The sequence below is a fragment of the Typopeltis vanoorti genome, chromosome 25 (genome assembly GCF_054136105.1).
Source record: "Typopeltis vanoorti isolate ZY-2024b chromosome 25, IOZ_Tvanoo_1.0, whole genome shotgun sequence".
Lineage (NCBI taxonomy): Eukaryota > Metazoa > Arthropoda > Arachnida > Uropygi > Thelyphonidae > Typopeltis > Typopeltis vanoorti.
The window spans coordinates 78,236,177-78,262,532 of record NC_143573.1 but is presented as its reverse complement, the minus strand read 5'-3'; the positions used below and the strand labels follow the sequence as shown (position 1 = coordinate 78,262,532).

General features: G+C 34.8%; 1 protein-coding gene across 1 annotated transcript in view; it reads left to right on the top strand.

The window, feature by feature from the left end:
- Nucleotides 1–26,356, top strand: part of egg (SET domain bifurcated histone lysine methyltransferase eggless) — a 625,200-nt gene that overhangs the window by 417,615 nt on the left and 181,229 nt on the right. Inside the window, exons 18-19 of the mRNA XM_090414562.1 lie at nucleotides 12,857–12,975; nucleotides 13,117–13,315. Coding sequence (XP_090270688.1) covers nucleotides 12,857–12,975; nucleotides 13,117–13,315 — 318 coding nt within the window. The remainder of the gene's footprint in view (nucleotides 1–12,856; nucleotides 12,976–13,116; nucleotides 13,316–26,356) is intronic.

Here is a 26,356-nt window from a genome sequence, read left to right as displayed (position 1 = left end):
GCCGTTTGGTAGTATTGAAGCAGGAGTTAAGCCAGAAGGCAAAGCTGGCTGTCTTCAATACAGTCTATGTCCCCATCCTCACCTATGGTCATGAGAGTTGGGTAATGACCGAAAAAATGCGGACACGAATCCAAGCGGATGAAATGTGGTTCTTTCGTGGGGTTGCGAGCTGACAAGACTCGACAGAGTCAGATGCTCTGCAATTCGGGAAACCCTCAATACTCAACCGCTGCTTCTCCGTGTTGAGAGATCACAGTTATGTTGGTATGGGCACCTGGTCAGAATGCCACAAGAGAGGCTCTCTCAGCAGGCCCTCTTTGCCAAGCCAGAGGGTGGGAGGCCACGTGGAATGCCAAAGACTCGTTGGATAGATTATATCCAAAACGTGAGTGGACATGTCTGGGAATCCCACCAGAACACCTGAGCTTGGTGGCAGAGGATCGTGACCATTGGAAGTTCCTCTTGCAGCTGTTGCCCCCACAACCCAATTAGGAAAGGTGCCTTGAAGATGTATGTATATACATTGATGAAGTGCTTATTCAATAATTCCAGTATATCCTCTGATGCCATGACTGTTCACTAGTGTCAACTTGCCATAATTATTGTTTCTCTTGCTTGCCATATAGCAGAATTCTCTTGAATTAATTTGGCTTGATCAGCTAATCTTCTCTCATGCTGCACCTTTTTACCATGCTTGTCACCTTGCTAGCCTACACTTTATGCTCTTCATGGATCTGATCACCACCAGCTGTCTTGTACCTCCTACATAGCATTTTTTTTTCCCAACACAACTTGGTTAATTTCACTGTCCATCTATTTCATTCCTACTCTGTTTACTTGCCTTTGGTATGCAGTTATACATTGCTTATGTCAGCTACTGCCATATGAATTTGCAAGCACTGTCAACATCTTTTCTGTACAGCTCATCTACCAAACTTATTCATGCTAGATGACTCCAGAGCTTCCCATAATTCCACATATATCCGTTTAGGCTGTAATAACCTTTCCTTGTTTCATCCCTTCCTAAATAAGTACCGCTCTCACCAACTAGTGGCTGTGTCAGTACCTCATTAACAACTACATGTTGTGATCTCATCACCAAATCCAAAACACTTAAGCCTTTAGTTGTTTCAGTCACATGCTGCTTAAGAAATTTATCCTTCAGAAGTTCAACGAACTCAATCTCCTTGTTCCAGTACATTATCTCCTTCTTCCATTCTATATTCTGTAATTTAAGTCTCTTCTGTCCTTCTACCAAACAATTTGCCTAAACATTTTACAATCAGGATTCTCTACATTCCATGGCCTAGAACAGCATCCTATCACATATATTAGCCTGCTAATTTTAACTTCACACTACACATATTCAAAATCTGTCCATGTACTATCAACTTCCACACTTTGTGGACACAATTCCTCTGTAATCATAATAAATTTAGTTTAATCCTTTACCCAAGTGTAGGCAAACAAAGTTTGCGCCTGAAGTAGTTCTGGACTGAGGCAACTTGTAGTAAAGGTGGCCCAAACTCTCGTCACTCCTTGTCTCAGAATCTCCCATAATGCAAAGCACCTTTCCTACGAGTTGCCTCAGTCCTGAACTACTTCAGGCGCCAATTTTGTTTGCCTACACTTGGGTAAATGATTAAACTAAATTTATTATAGTCTAACCAAGAGGAAAATAAACTTCCTCTGTAATCAATCATTAATAGCACTCTCTCTCCTCTTTTCACCTTTCTATTTCTGACATTACATCGTCCTCAAACAAGCAAGTTTCACTTATACCAGTTATCTTTGGACATACTCATTTAATCAATGCAACAAACAGCTCTCTTATTTCAAATACTCCTTACATTTGTATTCAAGCATAAAAATCCTTGTGTCTTTGAGACCATTCTACCAACACCAACTTTCTTTTCTCTATTCTGACCACTCCCATTTCCTTGATCCTGAATTTGATTTTCATATATACCTGTCTCATCCTTACCTTTATGCATTTCATCACCTTGTGCTGCGGCAACTACATCTTCAACCTAATATCAGTCTTCCTGATGTCATATAACAGATTTAGCTGTGCAGTTCTGCTTCCCAAGTATCAGCTACATCATCACCATCATCAAATTCCTGCCATGTACCCTCAAGGGGTGTACAGGATATGATAGTACTACCTGAAAAATTTACATCATTACTAACTTCCTATCTACAATTTTCCTCAAAATCAGTCTGTTACTTGTCAAGACTCCAACATTACCAGATCTTATATTTCTATCGTCTAAGGCACTTTGTACCCGTATCAATTCATCTATATCTTGATCTTCCTCTGGGCCGTTTTCCTGCCAACTTGGCAGAGAACACTTGGTTTGCTAATCTTTCCTCGCCCATTCTGTTTAAGTGACCATACCACCTGAGATTAGCTCTGCTAATGCATTCCTGGATGCTGACAATGTCAAGTTCTTTAATAATATCCTCGTTTTTAATATGATATTGCCATTGATGCCATCTGTTCATGCCTCTAATCTTTCTCAGGACTCTCATATCTGCAGTCTCTAGTCTTTGATCAAGTGTTTTTCTTCTGACTTAGCTCTCAGATCCATAAGATAAAACTGGTTTGAACTGTCTTGTATACAGCTAATTTAGTGATCCGAATAATTTCTCTCTTATTCCATATGAATTTATTCAATTGACTTCCTACCATACCAGCTTTGTTGATTCTGTTGTCTATTTCCATATTTAATTTACCATCTTCAGTAAAAATCCTGCCTAAGTAGCTGTTCACAACACAGTTGACATTTTCAATGATTCTGCCTATTTTCATTGTCTTTGTCTTTTTATTGCTGACCTTCATACCATATCTATTACAACAGTTATTCAATTTAGTCAGAGAATCTTGTAAACTTGTAGCAGATTTATTTAGAAGTATAACATCATCCGCATAAAGCAAAGAGCTGACATTAACATCTCCAATTTTGATATCATGTTTAATACCACTTTCCTTCATAATGTGATCCATATAGATAATGAATAACAGTGGGGATAATGTACGTCCCTGTCTGACACCAGATTTAACATTAAACAATCTTCCTGTACTTCCTTCAATTCTAACTGCTGACATACAACTCAAATAAAGACTAAGTATTGCATGATATAATGCCCCATTGACATCATATAACTGTAGCGTATTGAATAGCTTCTCTCTTGGCACCTTTTCATATGCCTTTTCCAGATCGACAAAACTTAAATACAGTTATTTAAGTTTTGTCGATCTGAGAATATAACAAAGATCTTTGTTATATTCCTATGATTTCTGCACTATTTGTCGTAAAGTGAAGATCTGATCCTGACTGCCTCTATTTGACCTGAATCCAGCTTGTTCTTCACCAAGCTTTTCTTCCACAATTCTTCTCAACCGTTTCCAATTATACTTGCATATATCTTAACAGGAACACTCAGTAATAAAATGACTGTGTTATCCTCACATTCAGTTTTATTTCCCTTTTTATATATGGGTACTATGAGAACTCTACTCCAATAATTGGGAATTCGTCCCTCTGTCCAGGCTTTCTTAACTATGCAGTGCAGCCACTGTAACACTTTTATACCAACATGCTTATCATTTCTGGTCGAATATCATCTACTCCTGCTGCCTTTACACATTTCAAGCCTTTGATGGTTTTTTCTACTTCAAGTATGGATATGTATTCCTGACTGCATGCCCGGTCAGTGTTTTTTATCACTGTGCTGTCATCACTGCTTGTTTCGTTTAGCAAAGTTTCAAAGTAATCACTCCATACTTCAAGGATATCTTTTTCTCGCGTTTTCATGTGATCTTTATCATCTCTAACTCCTTTTACAGCACTCTTTCCTCCATTCCTAAGCTTCTTCAACAACCTCCAGAATATTTTGTTACATTCTTGATATTTATTTTCTATGTTCTTGCCAAAGTCCTCCCATGACTTTTGTTTAGCTAGTTTTACACACTGTTTAGCTTTCTTACATTTGTCTCTGTATTCTCTAAGAGCACAAGCTGACTTATTTGCCAGGAACTTTTGATATGCTTTCTTCTTTTCCTTCACTGCCTCTTTTACTTCCTGTGTCCACCATGGAGTTCTAATTTTTCTATCCTTGCAGACAACTTCACCACAAGCTTCTCTGGCTGAATCAGTCAGGGTTTTCTTCAAGGCTTGCCACTGAATCTCCAAGGTTTGATTGCTGTTCTCAAACTCTTTCATTTTTTCTTCAATAATTTTTGTGTATTTTAGTCTACACTTCACATCTGAGAGTTGCTCAACTTTTATTCACTTAAAACTTTTTTACATGTTATTCTCTTCAATATGAAATTCAATTTTATCCTGCTCAAGACTAAATAGTGATCACTTCCAATTTCAAATCCTCTGTACACTCTGGTGTCCTGCACCAGGGAGAAAACATCACTATCAACAATAACATAGTCAATGAGTCTTTTCTTATTCCTTGCCTCTTCTCTCCATGTGAATTTGTGCATATTTTTATGTTGGAACATGGTGTTAGTAATAACCAGTCCATGTCCTGAGCCGAAATCCAACAGGCATTTGCCATTATTATTATTAGCTTTGTTCTTTTTCTAAATTTTCCCGAAATATTTTTGTATGTCTGACAATTATTTCCTACTCTGCTATTTAGATCCCCAACAAGGACCAACTTTTCCTCTTTCATTCTGTCAGTGGGCTTTCTCTAAAGACTCACAAAAATTCCTCCACTTTTATCTTAGTAGAACCTTCTGTGGGACCATAGGCACAAATAAGTCTCATTGTCCAGTTCCCTATTGTGATATTTGCCCAAATCACTCTACTTGACACTACCTGCTGAAGAAGATGAGCCTCATATTTTGTGTTGAATACTATGGCTACTCCTTCTTTTCCTTGATTGTCATTGCCTGAATATAACATTTTGCATTTATTGCTCAGAAAGATCTCACCAGTTTTTGTCTTTTTTGTTTCAGTCATCCCTATTATGTCTATGTCTATCTGTTACTTATCTAATTTCTCCGCTAGCTCCATTTCTTTGCCATTCGGGCTTCTTACGTTGATAGTACCGATCTTTAACTCTGGTGATGTTGAGTTGGGGTGTGTTTTCAGATTTGTTCCAGTAGCTGACTTTTGGCTGTTCACCCTGGTTCCCTGGCGAAAACAACGAAGGCCTTGTTTTACTGGGCAACGCCCCAGCCGGCATGAAATTTTGTCATGTTGTACCATCAGTTTGTATTTAGGTTTTGCCAATAGGAATACAATTTGGCCGGCTAAATCCGAAATTGCCAGCCCATCCTCGTTCGTTTAATATCCAGGTAGATACCAAACAGGGGTGCTCCACGAGAAGGTGAGGATTGGACATATGCCAAACCCATTCAAATGTAATCCATCAACTTTTAACCATTTCAGTTTTCCTTCAGATTCTCTCCACAGATTCAAAAACTGAACCCTCTTTGTCTCAAAAACTCATCCATCTTGCTATTCATGGACCCTGCTCTTCTTCTCAACTCACTATTGTCATGTCTGGGCAATACTCTAATGACTTTTTTCTGAAACACTATTCTCCTGTGGGATCACATCCACAAATAAGTCTCAGTGTCTAATTTCATATTTTGATGGTTGCCATCATCACTCTGCTTGAATCTGGTTGGCATTCAATAAGATTGTTCTTGTGTTTAGTGTTGAATACTATAGCTACTACTTCCTCTCCTTAATCATTATTGCTGAATATAAATCTTGTATTTGTTATTTAGAAGAATTCCACCTGTTTGTATTCTTTCTTTTGGTAACACCAATTACATCAGCATGACATTTCTCTAATTCTTCTACCTTTTCCACTTCTTTTCCATTAATACTGCTTATGTTGATTGTGTGTACCCTAAATTCTAATAATGAATGGATTTTGTTGCAGTAACTGGCTTTTCTCTGTTCTTCCTAGTTCTCTGAATATGAAAAACAGCAGAGACTTTGTTTATTTGGGAATTGCATGACATGTCATCAATGTCTTTTTGGTTTGAAGCCAATACAGGATTCAGTTTGATTGGATAAATCTCAGATTGCTAGCGTTTCTTCATTCATTCATTCAGTATCCAGGTAAATACCTACTAATGGATCTGAAAATTGGATTAGAAATAAAACTGTTAATCAAAGGCTGGAGTCCGAAGACATTAGAGTTATGAAAAAAAATTATGGGAGTGAGGAGGTGGTCTGAATGGCAGAATCATGCAAAAATAATTGAGATTTTAGGAACGAACTTGACGCTCTTTAAGTTGCACAAACAAAGCTAATCAGAAGTGATAAGTCATTTAAACACAATGAGAGAGAGACAGGGAGACATTAGCAAAACCTTCGTTCAGTCCAAAACAGGTTTGGTGGAGCTTGTTTTAGACCAAGGTCTGTGTAGGTTGATGCAGTTTCTAGTGCTCTTAGAAGACTGAAATATAATAACTGACAGTATGGAAGACTGAAAGAAAAATTTGAGAAAGAATTTTGATAGAGAAATCATGTATTAGGGTCAATTTAATTAGGTACTTTCTAATTAAATTAGTATACTAATTTAATTAGATAGTACATACATACTCTAAAGTACTACATACATACCCTCTTTAGGTTGATATTGTACTACTTAAAGAGGTAGTACTTTATCAACTAATTTCTATCAGTAATTGGTTGATAATGCCTCTACATGCATCTTGAGGGATATATAAAATCCTCACCACAAACTACCGGTATTTATTTATTTATTCATGGTAATGAGCTACATGAAGGCAGTGAGTCATCTAGAAATTCTCAATTTTGTCAATTTACTCACAATTTTCAGCTGTTGATGATTTGAAGAATGCTTACTAGGTTTATGGACTACCTTGAATGAATATGGTGAACAGTGTTTCAGCACTGTGGACAAGAATGAGCACATTGCTCAAGACAGAAAATGAGGGAACCGTATAGAGAGTTTAAAGTGGCTATTCTAATCATTGAAAAGGAATTCATTAAAGAAGTAGAAATTGTACTGAACTTGAATGACAGAAGAGAATTAATGAGTTATACTACTTATGGGCTTGGCTGTTCTTTTGGTATGCAAAAACTCCTCTTGCTGCATTTTACAGTTGACATTCTATGAGGAGTGTGTGATTTGAAAAATCTGAAAAGATGGTGAAATGTTACAATCCTTTCAGAATATCCTGCATAATTTTATAGGCACCGCTTAAGGGCATTCTCAGACCAGCACAGACAGGCCAGGCAATCTAAACCAGGAAGGCTCTTCATTTCAATGGACTGGGGAACTGCATTTTGATCTGTATGGATCTTTGATTTACTATTTTGATCACAATTTTTAATATTTGTCAGGATGTGAACTAGCATACTTTGCTATTGCTACAGTTTTCTTTCCCAAGAAATAGAGGTACGTTAGCAATTAAGTAACTGGACATTTCCATTACTGATGATGATTAGTATTAATATTAAATAACTTCCAAGCCTCCATTGAGTTTGAAAACTCATCACAGGAAGTTGAACACTTGGAGACCACAATGAGTGCTCCAACAATGAATATCTTTAAGGTAAGGCCTGAATTGTGGGAGCACTCACCACCCAGTTTGGCAATGCATTCCACTCATTAACCACCTTCCCTCCCCCACCAAAAAAAAAACCACTCTTTTTTCTCTTCCTTACATGACCTTTGCAGAGTTTCCAGGGATGACCTATTGTTCCTGCATTATCCATTATCCTATGTAATAATTCTCCTGTATGTATTTGATAGGCTCCTCTCGCAACTTATGTCTCAATCACAGCTCCTCCTATTTGCTGAGCTCTGAAGAGTAGAATTCCTCAGTCTCTCCTCATACTCAGTATTTCAGTCCCATGACAGTCGTAGTTATTTCAATCTGCACTCTCTCTAATGTTTCCTTATCACCAATATAGCTAATATGAAATATTAACAGATACTAGTAAAATTTATTTCGATATTTTGTTTGGCATTCAGAATGTTGCTACAAGCTTTACAATATAACAGTATTCTGAGTTGAAAAATATATTTTAATCTTTTCTTTGCTTCAAGATCTTGACTTGGTTTACAGATGCTATTTGCAAATATCTACATCAAGGCCTCTACATCTATTACAATGAATAAATTTCTTTCAGAGTCTGTTTACTACATAAGGAAATGTGATGTAGTTGCCACAAATTAGAATCCATCTTCTTTTGTTCTTTAGATGTTTATTATTAAAACTCATTATTAAAAAGATAGATGTTTCTTACACTTTGAGAGTTGTGACTCTACCTATATTCTACAAACTTCTTATATACTGCAGCAGTTTACCATGGTCAAGTGTTTTCATGAAAAAACAAAATTAAAATTTTTGGAAATTGCAACTCAATTTTATATTCCTTATTGTTTAATATCTTTGGGGGATCTATTAACAATTCTAGTAATATCTTTCTTCAAGCCTAGTTGTGCTCATTATTAACTAGTGAGATCTTGTCAAAAACTCGTTATCTTTTCTGTGGCAGAGTGATTGATGGAAACATTCATTGTGGCTTTAATATACTATTATATACATGTCTTGAAAATGTGCTGGCTCACCAGTTAGACAATTATCTCACTAGTCATATCTCACCATGAGGTTCACCACCATTGTCACCTAATATATCGCAGTTACATGTTTAATACTGGATCTGGCCAATTTATAAGCTTTTGTTAATGTTATAGTTAATTTTATCTTGCATAACTGTGTTGAAGCAAAGTATGTTAACTACTTACATATTACTGTTCAGTCTGTGAAGAAGAAGAAAAAAATATTATGTCTTATACTATTTGCAAGAGATAACAATGTTATTTCTTACCAATAGTGTTCACCTATTAAAATTGAGGTTCCATAGTGGCAATTATATTAAGAAACTGCTTTAATGTAGGTACATAAGTTGACATACTTAGAAAATTATTATTATTAACACCTGACTTCCATGGAGTCATAGACTCATTCTGGGAGGTACACAATATCGCACACAATGCTCATTCAACTGGCTTAAACTGATTCAGTATGTCTACATTCACAACACTCTCAGGCAATGCATTCTACTCATAACCCACTCTCCATGCAAAGAACCTACTTCTCACTCCTATGCACACACACTCCTTATACAATTTCCAGCTATGGCCTGTTGTTCTACACCTCTACCATCATCATCGCATTCCTGCCATGTACCCTCAAGGGGTATACAGGATATGAGAGTACTACATGTAAAATTAACATCATTACTAACTTCCTATCTACAATTTTCCTCCAAATTAGTCTGTTACTTGTCAAGACCCCAACATTATCAGATCTTATATTTCTATCGTCTAAGGCACTCTGTACCCATATCAATCCACCTATATCTTGGTCTTCCTGTGGGTCGTTTTCCTGCCATCCTGGCAGAAAACACTTGTTTTGCTAATCTTTCCTTACCTATTCTGTTTAAGTGACCATACCACCTGAGATTAGCTCTGCTAACGCATTCCTGGATGCTGATAATGTCAAGTTCTTTAATAATATCCTCGTTTTTAATATGATATTGCCATTGATGCCATCTGTTCACGCCTCTAATTTTTCTCAGGATTCTCATATCTGCAGTCTCTAGTCTTTGGTCAAGTGTTTTACTTCTGACCCAGCTCTCAGATCCATAAGTTAAAACTGGTTTGAACACTGTCTTGTATATTTTTGTAGCTAATTTAGTGTTCTGACTCATTTCTCTCTTATTCCATATGAATTTATTCAGTTGACTTCCTACCATACCAGCTTTGTTGATTCTGTTGTCTATTTCCATATTTAATTTACCATCTTCACTAAAAATCCTGCCTAAGTAGCTGAAATGTTTTACTTGTTCCACAGGTTCTCCATTCACAATGCAGTTGACATTTTCAGTGATTCTGCTTATTTTCATTATCTTTGTCTTGTTATTGCTGACCTTCATACCATATTTATTACAACAGTTATTCAATTTAGTCAGGCAAACTTGTAGCAGATTTATTTAGATGTATAACATCATCTGCATAAAGCAGAGAGCTGACATTAACATCTCCAATTTTGATATCAGGTTTAATACCACTTTCCTTCATAATGTGATCCATATAGATAATGAATAACAGAGGGGATAATATACATCCTTGTCTGACACCAGATTTAACATTAAAGCATCTTCCTGTACTTCCTTCAATTCTAACTGCTGATTTACAACTCAAATGAAGACTAAGTATTGCTTGATATAATGCCTCATTGACACCATTCAACTGTAGAATATTGAATAGCTTTTCTCTAAACACCTTGTCATATGCATTTTCCAGATCGACAAAACTTAAATACAGATCTTTGTTATATTACCATGATTTTTCCACTATTTGTCGTAAAGTGAAAATCTGATCCTGACAGCTTCTATTTGGCCTGAATCCAGCTTATTCTTCACCAAGCTTTTCTTCCACAATTCTTCTCAAATCTTTCTCAAGTATACTTGCATATATCTTACCAGGAACACTCAGTAGGGAAATACCTCTGTAATTCTCACATTCAGTTTCATTTCCCTTTTTATATATGGGTACAATGAGAGCTCTACTCCAATCATCTGAAATTTGTCCCTCTGCTCAAGCCTCGTGAACTATGCAGTCAGTGCAGCCACTGTAAGTCTTTTATACCTCCATACTTGAGCATTTCTGGTCGAATATCATCTAATCCAGCTGCCTTTCCACATTTTAAGGCTTTTGATGGCTTTTTCTACTTCAAGTATGGATATGTATTCCTGTTTGCATGCCTGTTGATTGTTTTTTTTACCACTGTGCTGTCACTGATTGTTTCCTTTAGCAGTTTTTCAAAGTAATTACTCCATACTTCGTCTTTTTCTCCAGTTTTCATGTCATCTTTATCATCTCTAATTCCTTTTACAGTACTCTTACCTCCATTTCTAAGTTTTTTCAACCTCCAGAATATCTTGCCACCTTCTTGAGATTTATTTTCTATGCTCTTGCCAAAGTCCTCCCATAACTTTTGTTTAGCTAATTTTACACAGTGTTTAGCTTTCTTACATTTGTCTCTGTATTCTCTAAGAGCTCAAGCTGACTTATTTGCCAGGAACTTTTGATATGCTTTCTTCTTTTCCTTCACTGCCTCTTTTACTTCCTGTGTCCACCATGGAGTTCTAATTTTTCTATCCTTGCAGACAACTTCACCACATGCCTCTCTGACTTAATCAATCAGGATTTTTTTCAAGGCTTGCCACTGAATCTCCAAGGTTTGCTTCCTGTTCTCAAATTCTTTCATTTTTTCTTCAATAATCTTTGTGTATTTTAGTCTACAGTTCACATCTGAGAGCTGCTCAACTTTTATTCGCTTTAAAACTTTCTTACATGTTCTTCTTTTCAATATGAGATTCATTTATGTCCTGCTCAAGACTAAATAGTGATCACTTCCAATTTCAAAATCTCTGTACACTCTGGTGTCCTGTGCCAGGGAGAAAACATCACAATCGACAATAACATAGTCAATGAGACTTTTCTTATTCCTTGCCTCTTCTCTCCATTTGTATTTGTGCACATTTTTATGTTGGAACTTGGTGTTAGTAATAACCAGTCCATGTCCTGAGCAGAAATCCAACAGGTATTTGTCATTATTATTAGCTTTACTGTTTTCTCTAAATTTTTCCAAAACATTTTTGTATGTCTGACAATCACTTCCTACTCTGCTATTTAGATCTCCAACAAGGACCAACTTTTCCTTTTTCATTCTGTCAGTAGCTTTCTCTAGAGCCTTAAAAAATTCCTCCACTTTTATCTTAGTAGAATCTTCTGTGGGAGGACCATAGGCACAAATAAGTCTCATTGTCCAGTTCCCCATTCTCATATTTGCCCAAATCACTCTACTTGAGACTGCCTGCCATTCAAGAAGATTAGCCTCATATTTAGTGTTGAATACTATGGCTACATCTTCTTTCCCTTGATTGTCATTGCCTGATTATAACATTTTGTATTTATTGCTCAGAAAGATCCCACCAGTTTTTGTCTTTTTTGTTTCAGTCTTCCCTATTATGTCGATGTAGTACTTATCTAATTCCTCAGCTAGCTCCATTTCTTTGCCATACCGGTGTTGTACCACCTTACCCCAGTCCTGAAGATACTTTCAGGTGCAAACTTTGTTTGCTCACACTTGGATAAAGGATTAAACTAAATTTATTATAAATTTATCGGACTTAAAGTTTTTGCCTAGCTATCATAGGCATTGTCAGTACAATAACAACAATGAAACACAAAATAAAATTGCAATGAAAGAATCAATTTAAAAACTACAAAATTTTAGTTTCTGTTCCATTGCTGTTATTGTACAGATGATGCCTATGATACTTACGTAAAAATTTTACAGCTAATAAATTTATTTCATATAAATTTAAGTTTCCTTATTTGATTTTCTAAATATATCAAAATGGCATACAAGGTGCTAGTGGAATATGCGAATAAATCAGTAATCACTATAGCTATTACTAATTTATTAGTATGGCTACAGTTCTAATTATTTTGAATTTTTATGCCACAGATTGTTGTAGTAATCTCCACCTCAACAATTGATACCATTTTGCAGTGAAAAATTTATCCATGAATGATATAAGCACCTTAGAAATGCAAAGATGCTTAGAAATTAAATTTTTTAACGTAAATATTGTAAACGTAATATATTATTGCAAATCTCAAATTTCTTGTTAAAAATGAGGTATGGCCAATTTAGCAAACTCATTCTCTCACTGCAATTGTATTTTAAAGTGAAGAGTACTAAAATAACATTATAATGCCTCAGTTGCTTATTCTGAATGAATGCTCTTTACATGTCTATTCATAGGACCGAGAAAAATGTCAGTGTCAGCAGTTGACAGTTATTGCCACAGAGGCTCTTCCAACAGGCAAGATACGTGATGCTGGATATAAATATAGGCGCCTGATGGAACCATCGGTTACAGGGTAACTTGCTAATAATTTTTGCTTACTTTCTTCTTGTAATTTACATATATGAATATGCTTGATGGCTTGTAGTCTTCTTTGATAATATCTTGTCATATCGAATTCTTGTTTTATTAATTTTTCTTTCTTTTTAATATTTAGTGTGTACGAATGCAATTCTAACTGTAAATGTGGACCTCGCTGTATGAATCGAGTTGTACAAAATGGATTGCAAATTAGGCTTCAGGTTTTCAAAACAGAGACTAGAGGATGGGGTATTCGATGCCTGGATGACCTTCCCCAAGGGATGTTTATTTGTAATTATGCAGGTCAACTTCTCACTGAACAAGAAGCGAATGAGGTAGTATTTCTTATTTATTAATATAATATTTGCTTTTGTAATTAATTTTAATTGATCTTTATGTACTAGTTATAAAATTCAACATCAGCATTCCATATCTTAAATTCCATGTATAATTCTATATAAGCAGTAAATTCAAATAAAAGAAAAAATATATGTACACTATCTGATCAGAAGTATCTTGGCACCCCTCTGTAATTCGTAAAATGATGTCTAGATGTCACTATGACCAGTGGTGAGCTATAAGGGGCTCGCACGAGCCCTTTGTTAATTTTTTCTCAAATTTGCGAGCCCTTGTTCTTCTTGTTTACTTTTTTATTTATTCAAAAAAAAAATTTTTTTTTGAAACATATTAAGCAGCAAACTCATACGGTAACCTAACAACAATTAGTCCATTCAGCAGTGTATAGGTTATTTGGAATTATTGTTTCACCTCCTCTATAACGAATGCGTCCAAGTTTTGAAAATAAAATAAGCGCATGCACTATCTTTATCCTTCTCCCTTCTGGTAGCCAATCGTAAGGTAAAATCAGTAGCCAGTGTTTCCTGTAAGCTGTGTGCATGTGCACGCGCACACATGTTTTACAACTAGCACACAAAGCAAAAAATATGCGCACACTAGATTTTCAAGATGAAATTAAAATTTATTAATTAAAGAAGGTCCACCTAAACATTAACCTATAAATTCTTTAAAAAATACTGTAATTCGGTATTGCTCAAGCCTATAAACCTTGCATTTTTTATTACATTCTGGAAGTTGCACAAAACTTATAAATTATTAACAGTAACCCTATTTGAGGCTAGCGATTTGATGCCAAAGTGAAAGGGGTGTGGCTTAAATGTGTGATTTTTAAGTAGCATATAGAATGGCACGCGGTTTGTTTACATCTCAGGCCTAACTCATGGAAAATTCCCAAACGTGACTGGCTGATCAAATTGGTTCAAGATCATGACGAATTAAAACAGTGGTTTCATAATTTTAATAAAAATAATCAAATACTTTTAAAAACTTAAATTAGAGTACAATTAAAAATATTGTAGCATTTCAAAATTCTCTAATTTTTAAAAGGAATTTTAAAAGCGTAGACTAAATGATAACATTCGTGTACACGCATTGAGATATAACCAAATTAATTAAATCAAGCCTCTAGGAATATCTTTTAGCTGTTATGTTGCCCTCGGCAATTTTTTGTGTTGGTTCAGCTTTTGCCTTGCCAAGTTATTCAGTGAATAGTGTACATTTGTAAATTTATAAAAACAATAAAAAGCATTCTTCAAATAACAAAATTGCAAAAAACTGATTCATCGTGTCATATTCAAAGGAAGTAAAAGGTGTGAAGCGAAAACGAACTGCTAGCTGCTTTAAAAGTAAATGGCTGGATGAAATAATGAAAACTGCTACGCCAAAAGCTCATGAGTTGATAAACATTTAGCTGCGTGAAATATTTATGTATGATGCTACAGTTGGTGTTGTTTGTATTTATTGTCGTGATGCAAAGGTTGCTGGGGATTTTGCTAATGGGAAGAAGTTTGATGTCATTTGGAAGTTGGACTTTTTGAAATGCCATTTGACAAGTAAAATACATCTGGATGGTGTACACAAACTTCGGCAACAAAATTGTTGCCGAAGTTTGTGTACACCATCATACGCAGTAGCATACGCAGTACTCCAGCTACAGGAGTACTGCGTATGCTACGTGAAAGCTCAGATGACCAAGAGAGAAAACGATCGAACCCAGAGCAGATTAAAGTTCTTATTGACAGTGTCTTATTACTTGTTAAGATGGATAATTCTTTACTTTCAGTTCAACATATTAATGAACATATGGAAAAGTATGTTCAACTCCCAAACAGCTGGCGAAGCAAAAAGTTTGCGTTTGAATTTCTGGAAACAATCAATTTAATTGTTGAAAATGACATGTTTGAGCAAATTGCATCTGCAAATTTCCACACCTTAACCATTGATGAAAGCACTGATATAACTGTTAACAAATGTCCCATTCTCTATTTTAAGTTTAGACCTAAAGATTGTAATGAATATAAAACATATTTTGGCAGAATAATTCAGTTGCAGGCATGTGATGCCTTCTCCATTGTGTTAGCTATTAAACAGTTTTATCAAGAAAAGAAACTTGATCTCCAAAAAATGGAGATCAAGTTTGCCATTGCATTAACTTTGCCCAGCGGCTCCATCAGAGGATGGAGCCGCTGGGCAAAGTTAATGGTGTTGCTGCAAAACTGAAATTAGAAGTTCCACATCTTGTCCAGCAACACTGTGTAGCTCACCATGAGGATCTGTGATACGTTCCATTCCATAGTGAAAAGACATGAATTTAAAGAAATTGTCGAGGCATCTGAAAATGAAGCTATTGCCTTCAGACCACTCAATGAAGTGTGGTGGCTATCCAGACATTTTGCATTACAGGCAATAATAAGAAACTATGAGGGACTGATCACATATTTTGAAAAAGACAAATCAAATGATCCTGTGGTTAATTATTGTCACAATAAATTAACTAACGTGACATTCAAAGTAGCTGTTAATGTTTAAGTGATGTTTTTGAAGAAATGGCTTCCCTGTGCAAAACTTACAAAGGGATAACCTTACACCGCTAGACAGTCATCATTTTGCCAGAGGGAAGATTAACAAAATCAGGAATCTGTATTTAGAAGGTGAACACTTGCTGGAGTGACAGAGTAAATGCTTTACTTAAACAAGAAGAGACTGAACCAGTAGATACTAGGCCCCTGTTAAATTTTATAAATTGTTTATGTGCACATTTAGAGGACAGATTCCCTGAGAATGAGATACAAGAATGGTCAGTGTTTGATATCTCCTCTATTTCACATTGTGATTTCTCATTTGGTAGTGAACATGCTAATGCCCCTTGTCTTAAATATCATGATTTTCTGGATGATACTACAGAAATAATTAGTCAGTTTAATGATTTCAAATTTTCTGTACAAGAAAAAATTAAATGCAAAATTATATCAAATTTTACACAAATGGTTGTATTTGCTTTTCAAAATGAGCAGTTTTGTGATTTGGCAAAGTTGATGAATATTGGAGGAACCTTCCTTGCATCTAGTGCAGACTGTGAGCGAGGTTTTAGTCTAATGAATCAAATAAACCCAACTTAGAAACCGTTTAGGAGAATGTCATTTGGATATGCTAATGAGAGTGAAAAGTTACCAATTACATGGAAATTCGATTAATTTAGATAGTGTGTATAAAGAGTGGGTGAATGCCAAAGACAGAAGAGAGAAAAAATAAAGAGAGAAGCTAGAACTAAACAAGATGAGAATTAGAGTTATTTGCAAAGTTGAAAATTTAATTAAAGGTAATCAGTCACTAGTGTTATCTTTTTTTTTTTACTTTATTTCTTACTTCTAATCAGATCAATATTAAATACAGTCATACCCCGACTTACGCGAATCCGGAGTTATGCGGTTTCTTACATGTACCTATTCCCGTCCCACTTCACGCCTCACCACTAGTCATATCTTTCAGTCCCCGGCCACATTCGCCAGTGTCGCACATGCTGTGAACAAGCACTGACGTGTTGCGCGTGGTCTCCATTTATACACGATTTTTATAGTCCACAAACCTTGCGATTGTTTAATGTTATGTTCTTGATAAAAATTTTATCACATAAAAAATAATAATGTCATCCAAAAGAAGCAAGTCGAATTCTTCTACTGCTAGCAAGAAAAGAAAAACATTGACTTTGGAACAAAACTCAACATTATTAAGGATTTTGAAGGCAGAATGAAAATTTGTGAGCTAACAAAGAAGTTCGATCTACAGGAATCCACAGTAAGAACAATCATAAAAGAAAGGATTACAGATTTTGGAGGACATAGATTCTAACGAGGAAGAAATTGTAGCCACAAGGCAAGGAATAAAAAAATCATTAGCTTGCTATGAAGAAATTTTGCATGACAAAAAAAAGACATTATGCTGTCAGATGAATCTATTAGATTTTATGAAACCATCGACATTGAAATAACTTTCTTTTTTTATGTATGAAAAACTACAATTATGATTATATTTCTTAAAAAATATAGGTGTTTTTGTAAACCTTTGGTCCCAGTTGTATGTTTGTATATGTAAATTACATGCAAATTATACCCCGAGTTATGCAAATTCAACTTGCACGCTTTTTGTTGGTCCCACCTACCACATAACTTCGGGGCTTTACTGTACATATAAAATATTTATGTTAGCTCTGTGATTGATGTCACACAACTTACTTGGTGATGGTAATAATACACATACTTAGAATCCTATCTAGTACAGTCGGTATCGTTTTGGCCTCGCATGCGCAAAGTCCTCGGATCGAGTCCTGCCCAAGGCTTGTGAATCGTGATTTCAGACTGTTTACTGGGGAGGTTACTGCAGTGTGTGGGAACACGGTGGGGAGTTGGGGTGACCTGGCTGACATCCCATTGACACTAGAAGGTAAAGAGTGATGACCTAAAATCTTTTAACTTTTTTGCTTAAATGATCAGTATGGTGATTCGTATGGGTGCGCACATACTTTTCAAAAGAAGGCAAATTTTGCACACATGCAAATTTCTGCACACACTCACAGCAAAAAAAATTAGAGGGAACATTGCCAGTAGCCAATCAAATGTTTTATAAAATTGATAGAAAGGTTTTTCTTATGTAAGATAAATGAACACAGTTGAATGTGTGCAAATATTTCATGTTCAGATCATGAAATATTTGTTTAAAAATGATAGACTTTAGAGGTTGATTGGAATTTGTACACAAGCTGTATTAATAAAAGTTTTTGGGTGAAATACGGCTTTTTTTTTATTTTTTATTTTTTTTCTAGACGATGCGAGCCCTTTGTTAAAATTTCCATAGCTCACCACTGACTATGACCTCACTTATTGGTATAAAAGGAGGCATAGAACTGTGTTGTTCAGAATGAACTGCCATTTTGAACAACAACTAATCCACCCTGTATTAACGTCCACTACTGGAAAGTGTGTCACAGGGAATGTTTGTCTGATTACAGTTTCGAGTAGGTGTCCAGATACTTTTGATCAGATAGTGTGTATATATATATATATATATTCTTCATCAATTGTTAAATGAACATCCCTAAATTATGATTCAGTTTAGAAAAGATTGTTAATATTTTTGCATTTTCAAAGCAACATTAAATTTTTTTTATGTTAATTTAAATATATAAATTATGTTTTAAGATTAGCATGTGAACTGTTTCATCTTCACTTAAAATTATGAAAAATAATTTTCTAATAAATTTGATACAGCAGCAAACCAATTAATCCAAACACTCACATTTTAAAGAAAATTTAATTCTGCAAGAAAATAAGTCGGCGTTGGCGTCTGAGCAATTTAGGTATAGGCTTTTTATGTCCTGTTCCTGCTCTGCAGATGAATTTGAACTTTCCATCTTAATCATGGAAGTCCACAGTCTCTTCTTCCTGTAGGTTTATATTCTAGTGCTAGTTTAGGAATCCTATTGTTATTCATCCTTTACAAGATGAATAACAATATTGTTACTCATCTCATACAAGACCTCTCTTGTATGAGATGTCTTAGAAACTTAATCTGTGCTGTTTCTGATCTTTGACTGTTTCTTTGTTTTAGAATCCAAGTTTCACTTCCAAATTTCAGATGTGTTTTAGAGGTCATATTATGTAATCTTAATTGAGTTTCTTTACTCATTTTGTTGCAAAATTTCTTTTAATTATGCCATTCATTCTATTGTAAATTTGTAGTCTTGCTTCCAATTGTGAATCAGTATTGTATTGCGAGATTATATTTCCTCAAGTATTTATTATTATTATTATTATTCAGGCTTCCATGGAGTCAAAAGACTCGTCGTGGGAGGTCCCTCCTAGGAAACACAAAGCCTATCATACCACTCCTTAAATGCATTGACTGTTCTCGCTCTCACCACTCTATCAGGCAATACATTCCATGGTTCAACCACCCTCCATGCAAAAAAATCACTCCTCATCCTCTTTCTCACAGTTTCCTTTCGTAACTTCCAGGGATGGCCCCTTGTCATCACTCCTTCCCACTGTTCAACCAAGCAAAAGAACTCCCCAGTGTCAACCCTGTAACCACCTCTCAACAGTTTAAAAGTCTCAATCATATCATCCCTCCTTCTTCTATCCACCAAACTCTGCAGTCCACACTCCCTCAGCCGATCCTCATAACTAACATTGTACAGTTCCGACACCATCTTTGTTATCTGCCTTTGTACCCTTTCCACAGTTAATTTATCCCCTTCAAATCCTGGGGACCAGATCTGAGAACAATAGTCTAAGTGTGGTCTGATGAATTTGAATTCTGTAACTTGTTCTATTATTTTGTTAAGCATAATTTTGACTTTTTGAATGATATTTCTACACATTGCCATAGTTTTTGTTTCAGAGATTTTGATCATCTGCATAAAGTATTGTATTTAGCTGCATATTATTTGTTAGTTTAATTCCATCTTTGACAGTTGATAATAAGAAATAAGAAAATAAGTACAAAAATTAAACTCCACCTTTACCTAACAATTTATTATGTGCTTCTCTGTTCCTAATAAGTTCATTAATTCACTTAGTCATGGACTCTACCAATGTACAACACATTTTTCTTATTTCTGCATCTCAAAGCCATACTTTTTTAATGGATTGTAGTAAGTTATTCTTTTGTATCTTATGTTATTCTTATATACATGTGTAAAACAACTCCAGAACATCTTTTTAGTCAGGTGTTTTTGAGTTTGTTAAAGGTGGGCTTCTCAGCTGTTTTTTTTTTGGGAATATAGGGTACTCACTCTCCTTGGACAAAGAAATGGCTCTCATCTGAGAATATGACCTTCATCCACTTCTCAACCATCCAATCTTTGTAACTTTTGCCGATTGCAGCCTCTTTTTCTGCATAGCCTTTGTCAACAGTTGTTTCTTTTTTGGTATGTTGGTAGTTCTGTTTCCAACAATCTTCGATGGACTGTCATATCCGAAACATTAATCCCACTAGCTGTCAAGTCTCTGTTTAAGTGTACCACAAACAATCTTGAATTTATTTTGCTTTTCCTAACTAGTAAATGATCTTGAGTAAATGTAGTTTTCCTTTACTGTCAAGAGAAAAGGTACTTGTGTCTGTAAACCTCTTTAAAATCGCATTAACAGTACCCAAACCAACACCATGCTCATTGGCAATTTGTCTTTGAGTCATGGATGTGTGCTGAGAAAGAGTACATATTTTTGAATGCTTTCTTGGAGATGTATCCATTTTATAGCTACACAAAATGAATAATACACTATGAACGTTAACTTGTTTACACTTTATTACACAACATTGTAGACAGTTAAAAGATGCAACACTGAACCAAAATAGTCGACTAAAACCAAAACTGAAAATAGTAAACTGAAACCAAACTCAAAATTGTTGTGAACTGAAATAAAAACCAAACCGAAACTAAAAACTTGACAGAATATTCGGCTTATTCGGATTAATTTGATCACTACAGGTATCCCTCGATTAACGCGGGTAATTAATCCCTCGATGTTACCGCATATATCAAAATTGCTTAATCAAATCTAATAATCAGTGATAAAAATTACAATTTGTCCATGATCGATTACTGTATTAATAATTCGTTTTATATGGTACTCTTTTAGGAAAGATAAAAAATGAATGCAAAGTAAACATTTAATAAATACTTGTACCTACATTATTTACTGCAATTTTTTTTTTATCAAAAGAAGTTATCAAGAGTCATTTGAACAGTTGTAATTTTTTTCTTATCAGCATAAATTCTACGATAACAAGCAAAATAACTCTCCAGACCTCGGCAAACAAGCAATAAAACATAAAGAAAAAACACTGCAGATATAATACAAGATGGTACAAATAAAGTGGATATTGAATCCAACATTATTTCAGAGCTGAATATATAAAAACTAAATGTTTCGGCCGATGCAAGCATAAGCAACCTTATGGGCAACTCGTAGTAAAGGTGGAGAAAGCTCCAGATCCCTTTCCTTAGTATTTTCCATAATGTGAAGCACATCTCCTACAGGACATATATGATAAATAATCCTTTGGCTCTCTATTTCAGTAATTAATACATGATGGTTTATTTATTTTCAGTTACAATGTAGAAATTATTGAACAAAGAATTAAAAAAAAAAAAAAAAACCTAAACCATACTATACTGACATCAGAGGTCACGGTATCTCTCAGATACAATTTACTATCAAATATCACAAAACTTTACATAACATGTGTTAAACCAAACTGACAGCAATAAACAGTGCGGAATATCACTCATAACATAAGAATGCACAACTTCTCGTGACCTCCAAGCTATACACTGAATTGTGTAAGAATATTTATATTAAGCATTTTGCATGTATCTGTCAGATTGACCGCAAGATCTGCAGGGTTAAAGGTGCATTAATCAAAATTCTTGCCGTGTATATCAAGGGATTGCCGCAATTAATTTCGCTGTGTTAATCAAATATCGCGTTAAGCAAGGGATACCTGTACTTTATACATAGTAACTTTTAGAAATAGTATGTTTTGAGGAGAGGTCTCAAATATGGCCTGTAAAACAAGTTAATTTAATATCTAAAATGGCTGTTTTCTATATGCATTTTATAAAGTATATAAACTTGTTGAAATTTGTCTGTCCATCCCAATTTTTATTTCTGTTAGATGATCTGTAACTACTGAGGCTGCATCAAATCAAATTTGAAATTTAGGTTAACACGAGAAGATGTCTATATTGGCTTGGTTCAATTTTGGTTTTATTCAGATTATTTTTTGACAAAATTATGAGATATCCACATATCAGTCCAAACTAGTTAGATGGAATTTAATGAAGTTTGGTATTTAGGATCACTGTTTAACTTTTTGAAATAGTTTCAGTTTTGTTTTTCACTTAGAACTGTTTCCGTTGGCAAAATTAGAAAAAAACAAAATTATGTCTAGCTTGCATAAGCCTAAAATCAGAAGTGCCACAAATGTGTTGTAATTTTTGACCTACTCATCAGATTCTTATAGAATTTTTGAATAACATAAACTTTTACAAAATGTGAATCTTCTTGTTAAAGTAGAAAAATATTGACAGTCAAAAATTCAGTTCTGTATAATTTCAAGGTAAAAAGTTTTAAGCAGACTTATAACTAACTCACTATCCCTAATGCTTATATAGTATAATACACAGAGTACAGATGGAAGCTTTCATTGTTAAAGTAGTAGTGTTTCATGAAAAATTCCTCCACTTAAAATTCTGTTTTTCTTGGCAACATGATTTGAACTCAGAAAAAAAAATTTTTGCATTTGACATCCGCAGATGCCGTATGGTCACTGCCATACCTCATATGGTTTTGGCAATGATGTCTTCTGCTAGAATAAGTGGTAGGGTCGCAGATTCCCTGTACTGTCACTGTACACAAATGTCATTATGAAACATCTTTTCATAATCATCTGCAGTCACTTTCTTTCTTGCTTATTGGTTTGAACTTCCATTATAGGTAGTTGATACTCTGAAGTTAAAAATCAGAAATTTATGGTTTTTTCACATACAAATAGGTATAATACAAGAAAAAAAATAATGAGTTCTAAAAGCAGTCAAGTACTGAGCTACCTTCTAGGTAAATTGATGAAAACAATTTTTTTTACACTTGCTTTATAGCCTAAATAATAATACCTCTGTAATTCTCACATTCAGTTTTTATTTCCCTTTTTATATATGGGTACTATGAGAGCATTACTTCAATCATCTGGAATTTGTCCCTCTGTCCAGGCCTTCTGAACTATGCAGTGCAGTCACTGTAAGACTTTTATACTTCAATACTTGAGCATTTCTAGTCGAATATCATCTACACCGCTGCCTTTCCACAGGCAGCTGGTGTAGATGATATTCGACCAGAAATGATTTCCTTATTAGATGATTTCCTTTTTAAGGCTTTTGATGGCTTTTTCTACTTCAAGTATGAATAAGTATGCCTGTTGAATATTTTGTTACCTCTGTAATGTCGCTGATTGTTTCATTTAGCAATTTTTTGAATAATTACTCCATACTTCAAGCATATTTTTTTTATCCAGTTTTCATGTGACCCTTATCATCTCTAATTCCTTTTACAGCACCCTTTCTTCCATTTCTGAGCTTTTTCAGCAGCTTCCAGAATATTTTGCGTTCTTCCTGATATTTATTTTTTATGTTCTTATGAAAGTCTTCCCATGACTTTTGTTTAGCTAGTTTTACACAGTGTTTAGCTTTCTTACATTTGTCTCTGTATTCTTTAAGAGACAAGCTGATTTATTTGCCAGGAATTTTGATATGCTTTCTTCTTTTCCTTCACTGCTTCTAACTTCCTGTGTCCACCATGGAGTTCTGATTATTCTATCCTTGCAGACAACCTCACCACATGCCTCTCTGGCTGAAACAATCAATGTTTTCTTGATTGTTTCAATGTTTTCAATGTTGAAACAATCAAGGTTTGATTGCTGTTCTCAAACTCTTTCATTTTTTCTTCAATAATTTATGTATTTTAGTCTATAGTTCACATTTGATTTATTCACACATTTATTCCCAATTTATTCGATTTATATATATATATATATATTACATAAATCATTATTATAATTACAGCTATTTTGCCTGCTTCAGTTTAGGAGTACCCCTGTTTAAATGTCATTGGCTATTTACTCATTGATTCTTAGGGCATTATGAGTGTAGATGTACTAAAAAGTATATGTAGCCTAAGGAATAGAAAATTGCACATACCTTTTTCTCGGTGTTGTGGCTTTTCCTCAGTCTGCGATGTCGAAAACTGCAGAGTGTGTGTGTGGGGGGGGGGGGTAGGCAGTTTGGTAGAATAAGTTAGAAAAACCTGGGTTTTTTTCGTAATATATAGAAACATATACTTTTATATAGGGTGGGGAAAAAGTGAAAGGGTTAATTTTTTAAAATAGGGAGGGGAAAGGTGGTTGACGGGGTGTGGACCGTTTCGACTATTCGTGGTCGTCATCTGAACACATTGGGAAAGTGGAAGCTATGTCAGGTCGGGTGAGTGCTTCTGCATTAGAGGTGTTTGTGTTGTTTCCTATTGGTCGGGGTTGTGACCTCAATTTTATGTTGTGAAGCTTCCAAACCTCGGAGATTATGTAGGGCCTGTGTACGTTGATAGAGTTCGCGTCACACTTTATAGCTATTGTTTCCGATATTCTGAGCATTGTTTCATTGTCTTGTCTGTCTATTATGATGGCCTTGTCTATCTGCGGGGTGTGTTTTTGTTCAAGGGCGTGAACAGCTATTTCCGTTTTTCCTGTGTTTTGTATACGATTTTTCTTTTTGATGTTGCGTTTTTTAGTGTTTAAATGTTCTGGAATAGGGATGTTACAGTCACGGAAGTGTTCTTGTAGTCTTGTCTTTATGGGCAAGACCTGATATATTCCACCATCAGGTCTTTATGGGCAAGACCTGATGGTGGAATCTGTGTAGGTGATGTCACAGTCTTTTTGGCAGGGAAATTTATAGACTTCATTGTGCTGTTCAAATATTTCTTTTTGTGTGTGAGGTTTGGTGGATTTTAGGAGGTTTGCCAGTTTTTGGCTTGTGGTGAATACCAGTTTGTAGTCAGTATGTTTGAAGATGTATTTATAGGCTTTGTATGTGTTTTGGGTGTATGGTAGTTTGGTAATTTTTTGTGTAGGGAAGTTCGTTTTGGTAGTTGGGTTGTTTTGGCGTTTTTTTTGCCGTCTTGTTTGCGTAGTTAATCAATTGTGTAGGATAGTTGCGATTTAAGAAGATCTGTGTTAGTTTTTTTATTTCAGCGTTTAGACTATTTTGATTGGTTGAAAATTTGTAAGCATTTATGAATTGTGATAAGATGACGGATTTTTTAACAGAATACAGATGGTATGAGTGAAAATGGAGGTAGTTTCCGATGTGTGAGGGTTTGTGGTATATTTTCGTGGCTATTTTGTTGTGTGTTCTGGTTAATGTCAAGTTTAAGAAGTTGATGGATTTGTGCTGTTCAGTTTCTGTGGTGAATTTTAATCTGTTGCTGTAGCTGTTTAGGGATGTTTTTAAGGTGGTGATGTGTGTGGGATTACCAATGCACAGAATATCGTCTACGTATCTGCCATAAAAGGTGATGCCGGGGGGAAGGGAAGGGTGGAGTAGAAGTGATTCTATATGTGCCAGGAATAATTCCGCTAGTTGTCCACTGATGTTTTGGCCCATGGGGAGTCTGAAGATTTGTATGTACATGTTGTTGTTGAACTTGAAGAAGTTTGCCGAGATTACTAGTTTTATTAAGTTAATAATGTCAATGGGAATTTTCCCAGAAATAATATACATTACATAAATCGTTTCATGGTATAAATCAACTGAATGCAAAATTCCTCTGTGACTGAAACACTTATCTTTACCTTATTTCCTGATACTAGTATTCCCAGTATATTCTCTGAAATAATTTCATTATCAAATTATTAATAAATATTATCAAATATCAAATTGATATTTGATAATATCAATTTGATATTATCAAATTGATAATATCAAATTCCACAAGAAAATTATTACAGAGTTAATAATTTTCTTGTGGACAGTTTGAAAATAAACTGTAATCAGAAATATCTGTAGTTGGAATTGTTGGCTGCATGCTTAAGTACCCACTCTCCAGCCACATAGTGAATTAATACTCATTAGAATTAATTAACTATGTAGTTGGTCTATTAATTTTTTATTTGATTATATTTGATAAAAAATTGATATTTGATCATATTTATCTATTAATTAACTGTAATTTTTTAGACAAATAGACTCAAATATCAATTTTTAAAATAGTTTCATTTCATAAAACACTAGTATTGTGACAAGGTGAAGACTAGTATTTCAGCTATGAAGAAAAATTTACTGTAGCATGATTTACATCATGAAAGGATTTATTTAATTTTGCAGTTATTTTCTTTAGTATAATTACTCAGAGGTGCACATATAGTCTTATACTAGCCCTGTAAAACAATAATAACCTTCAAAATTTCTG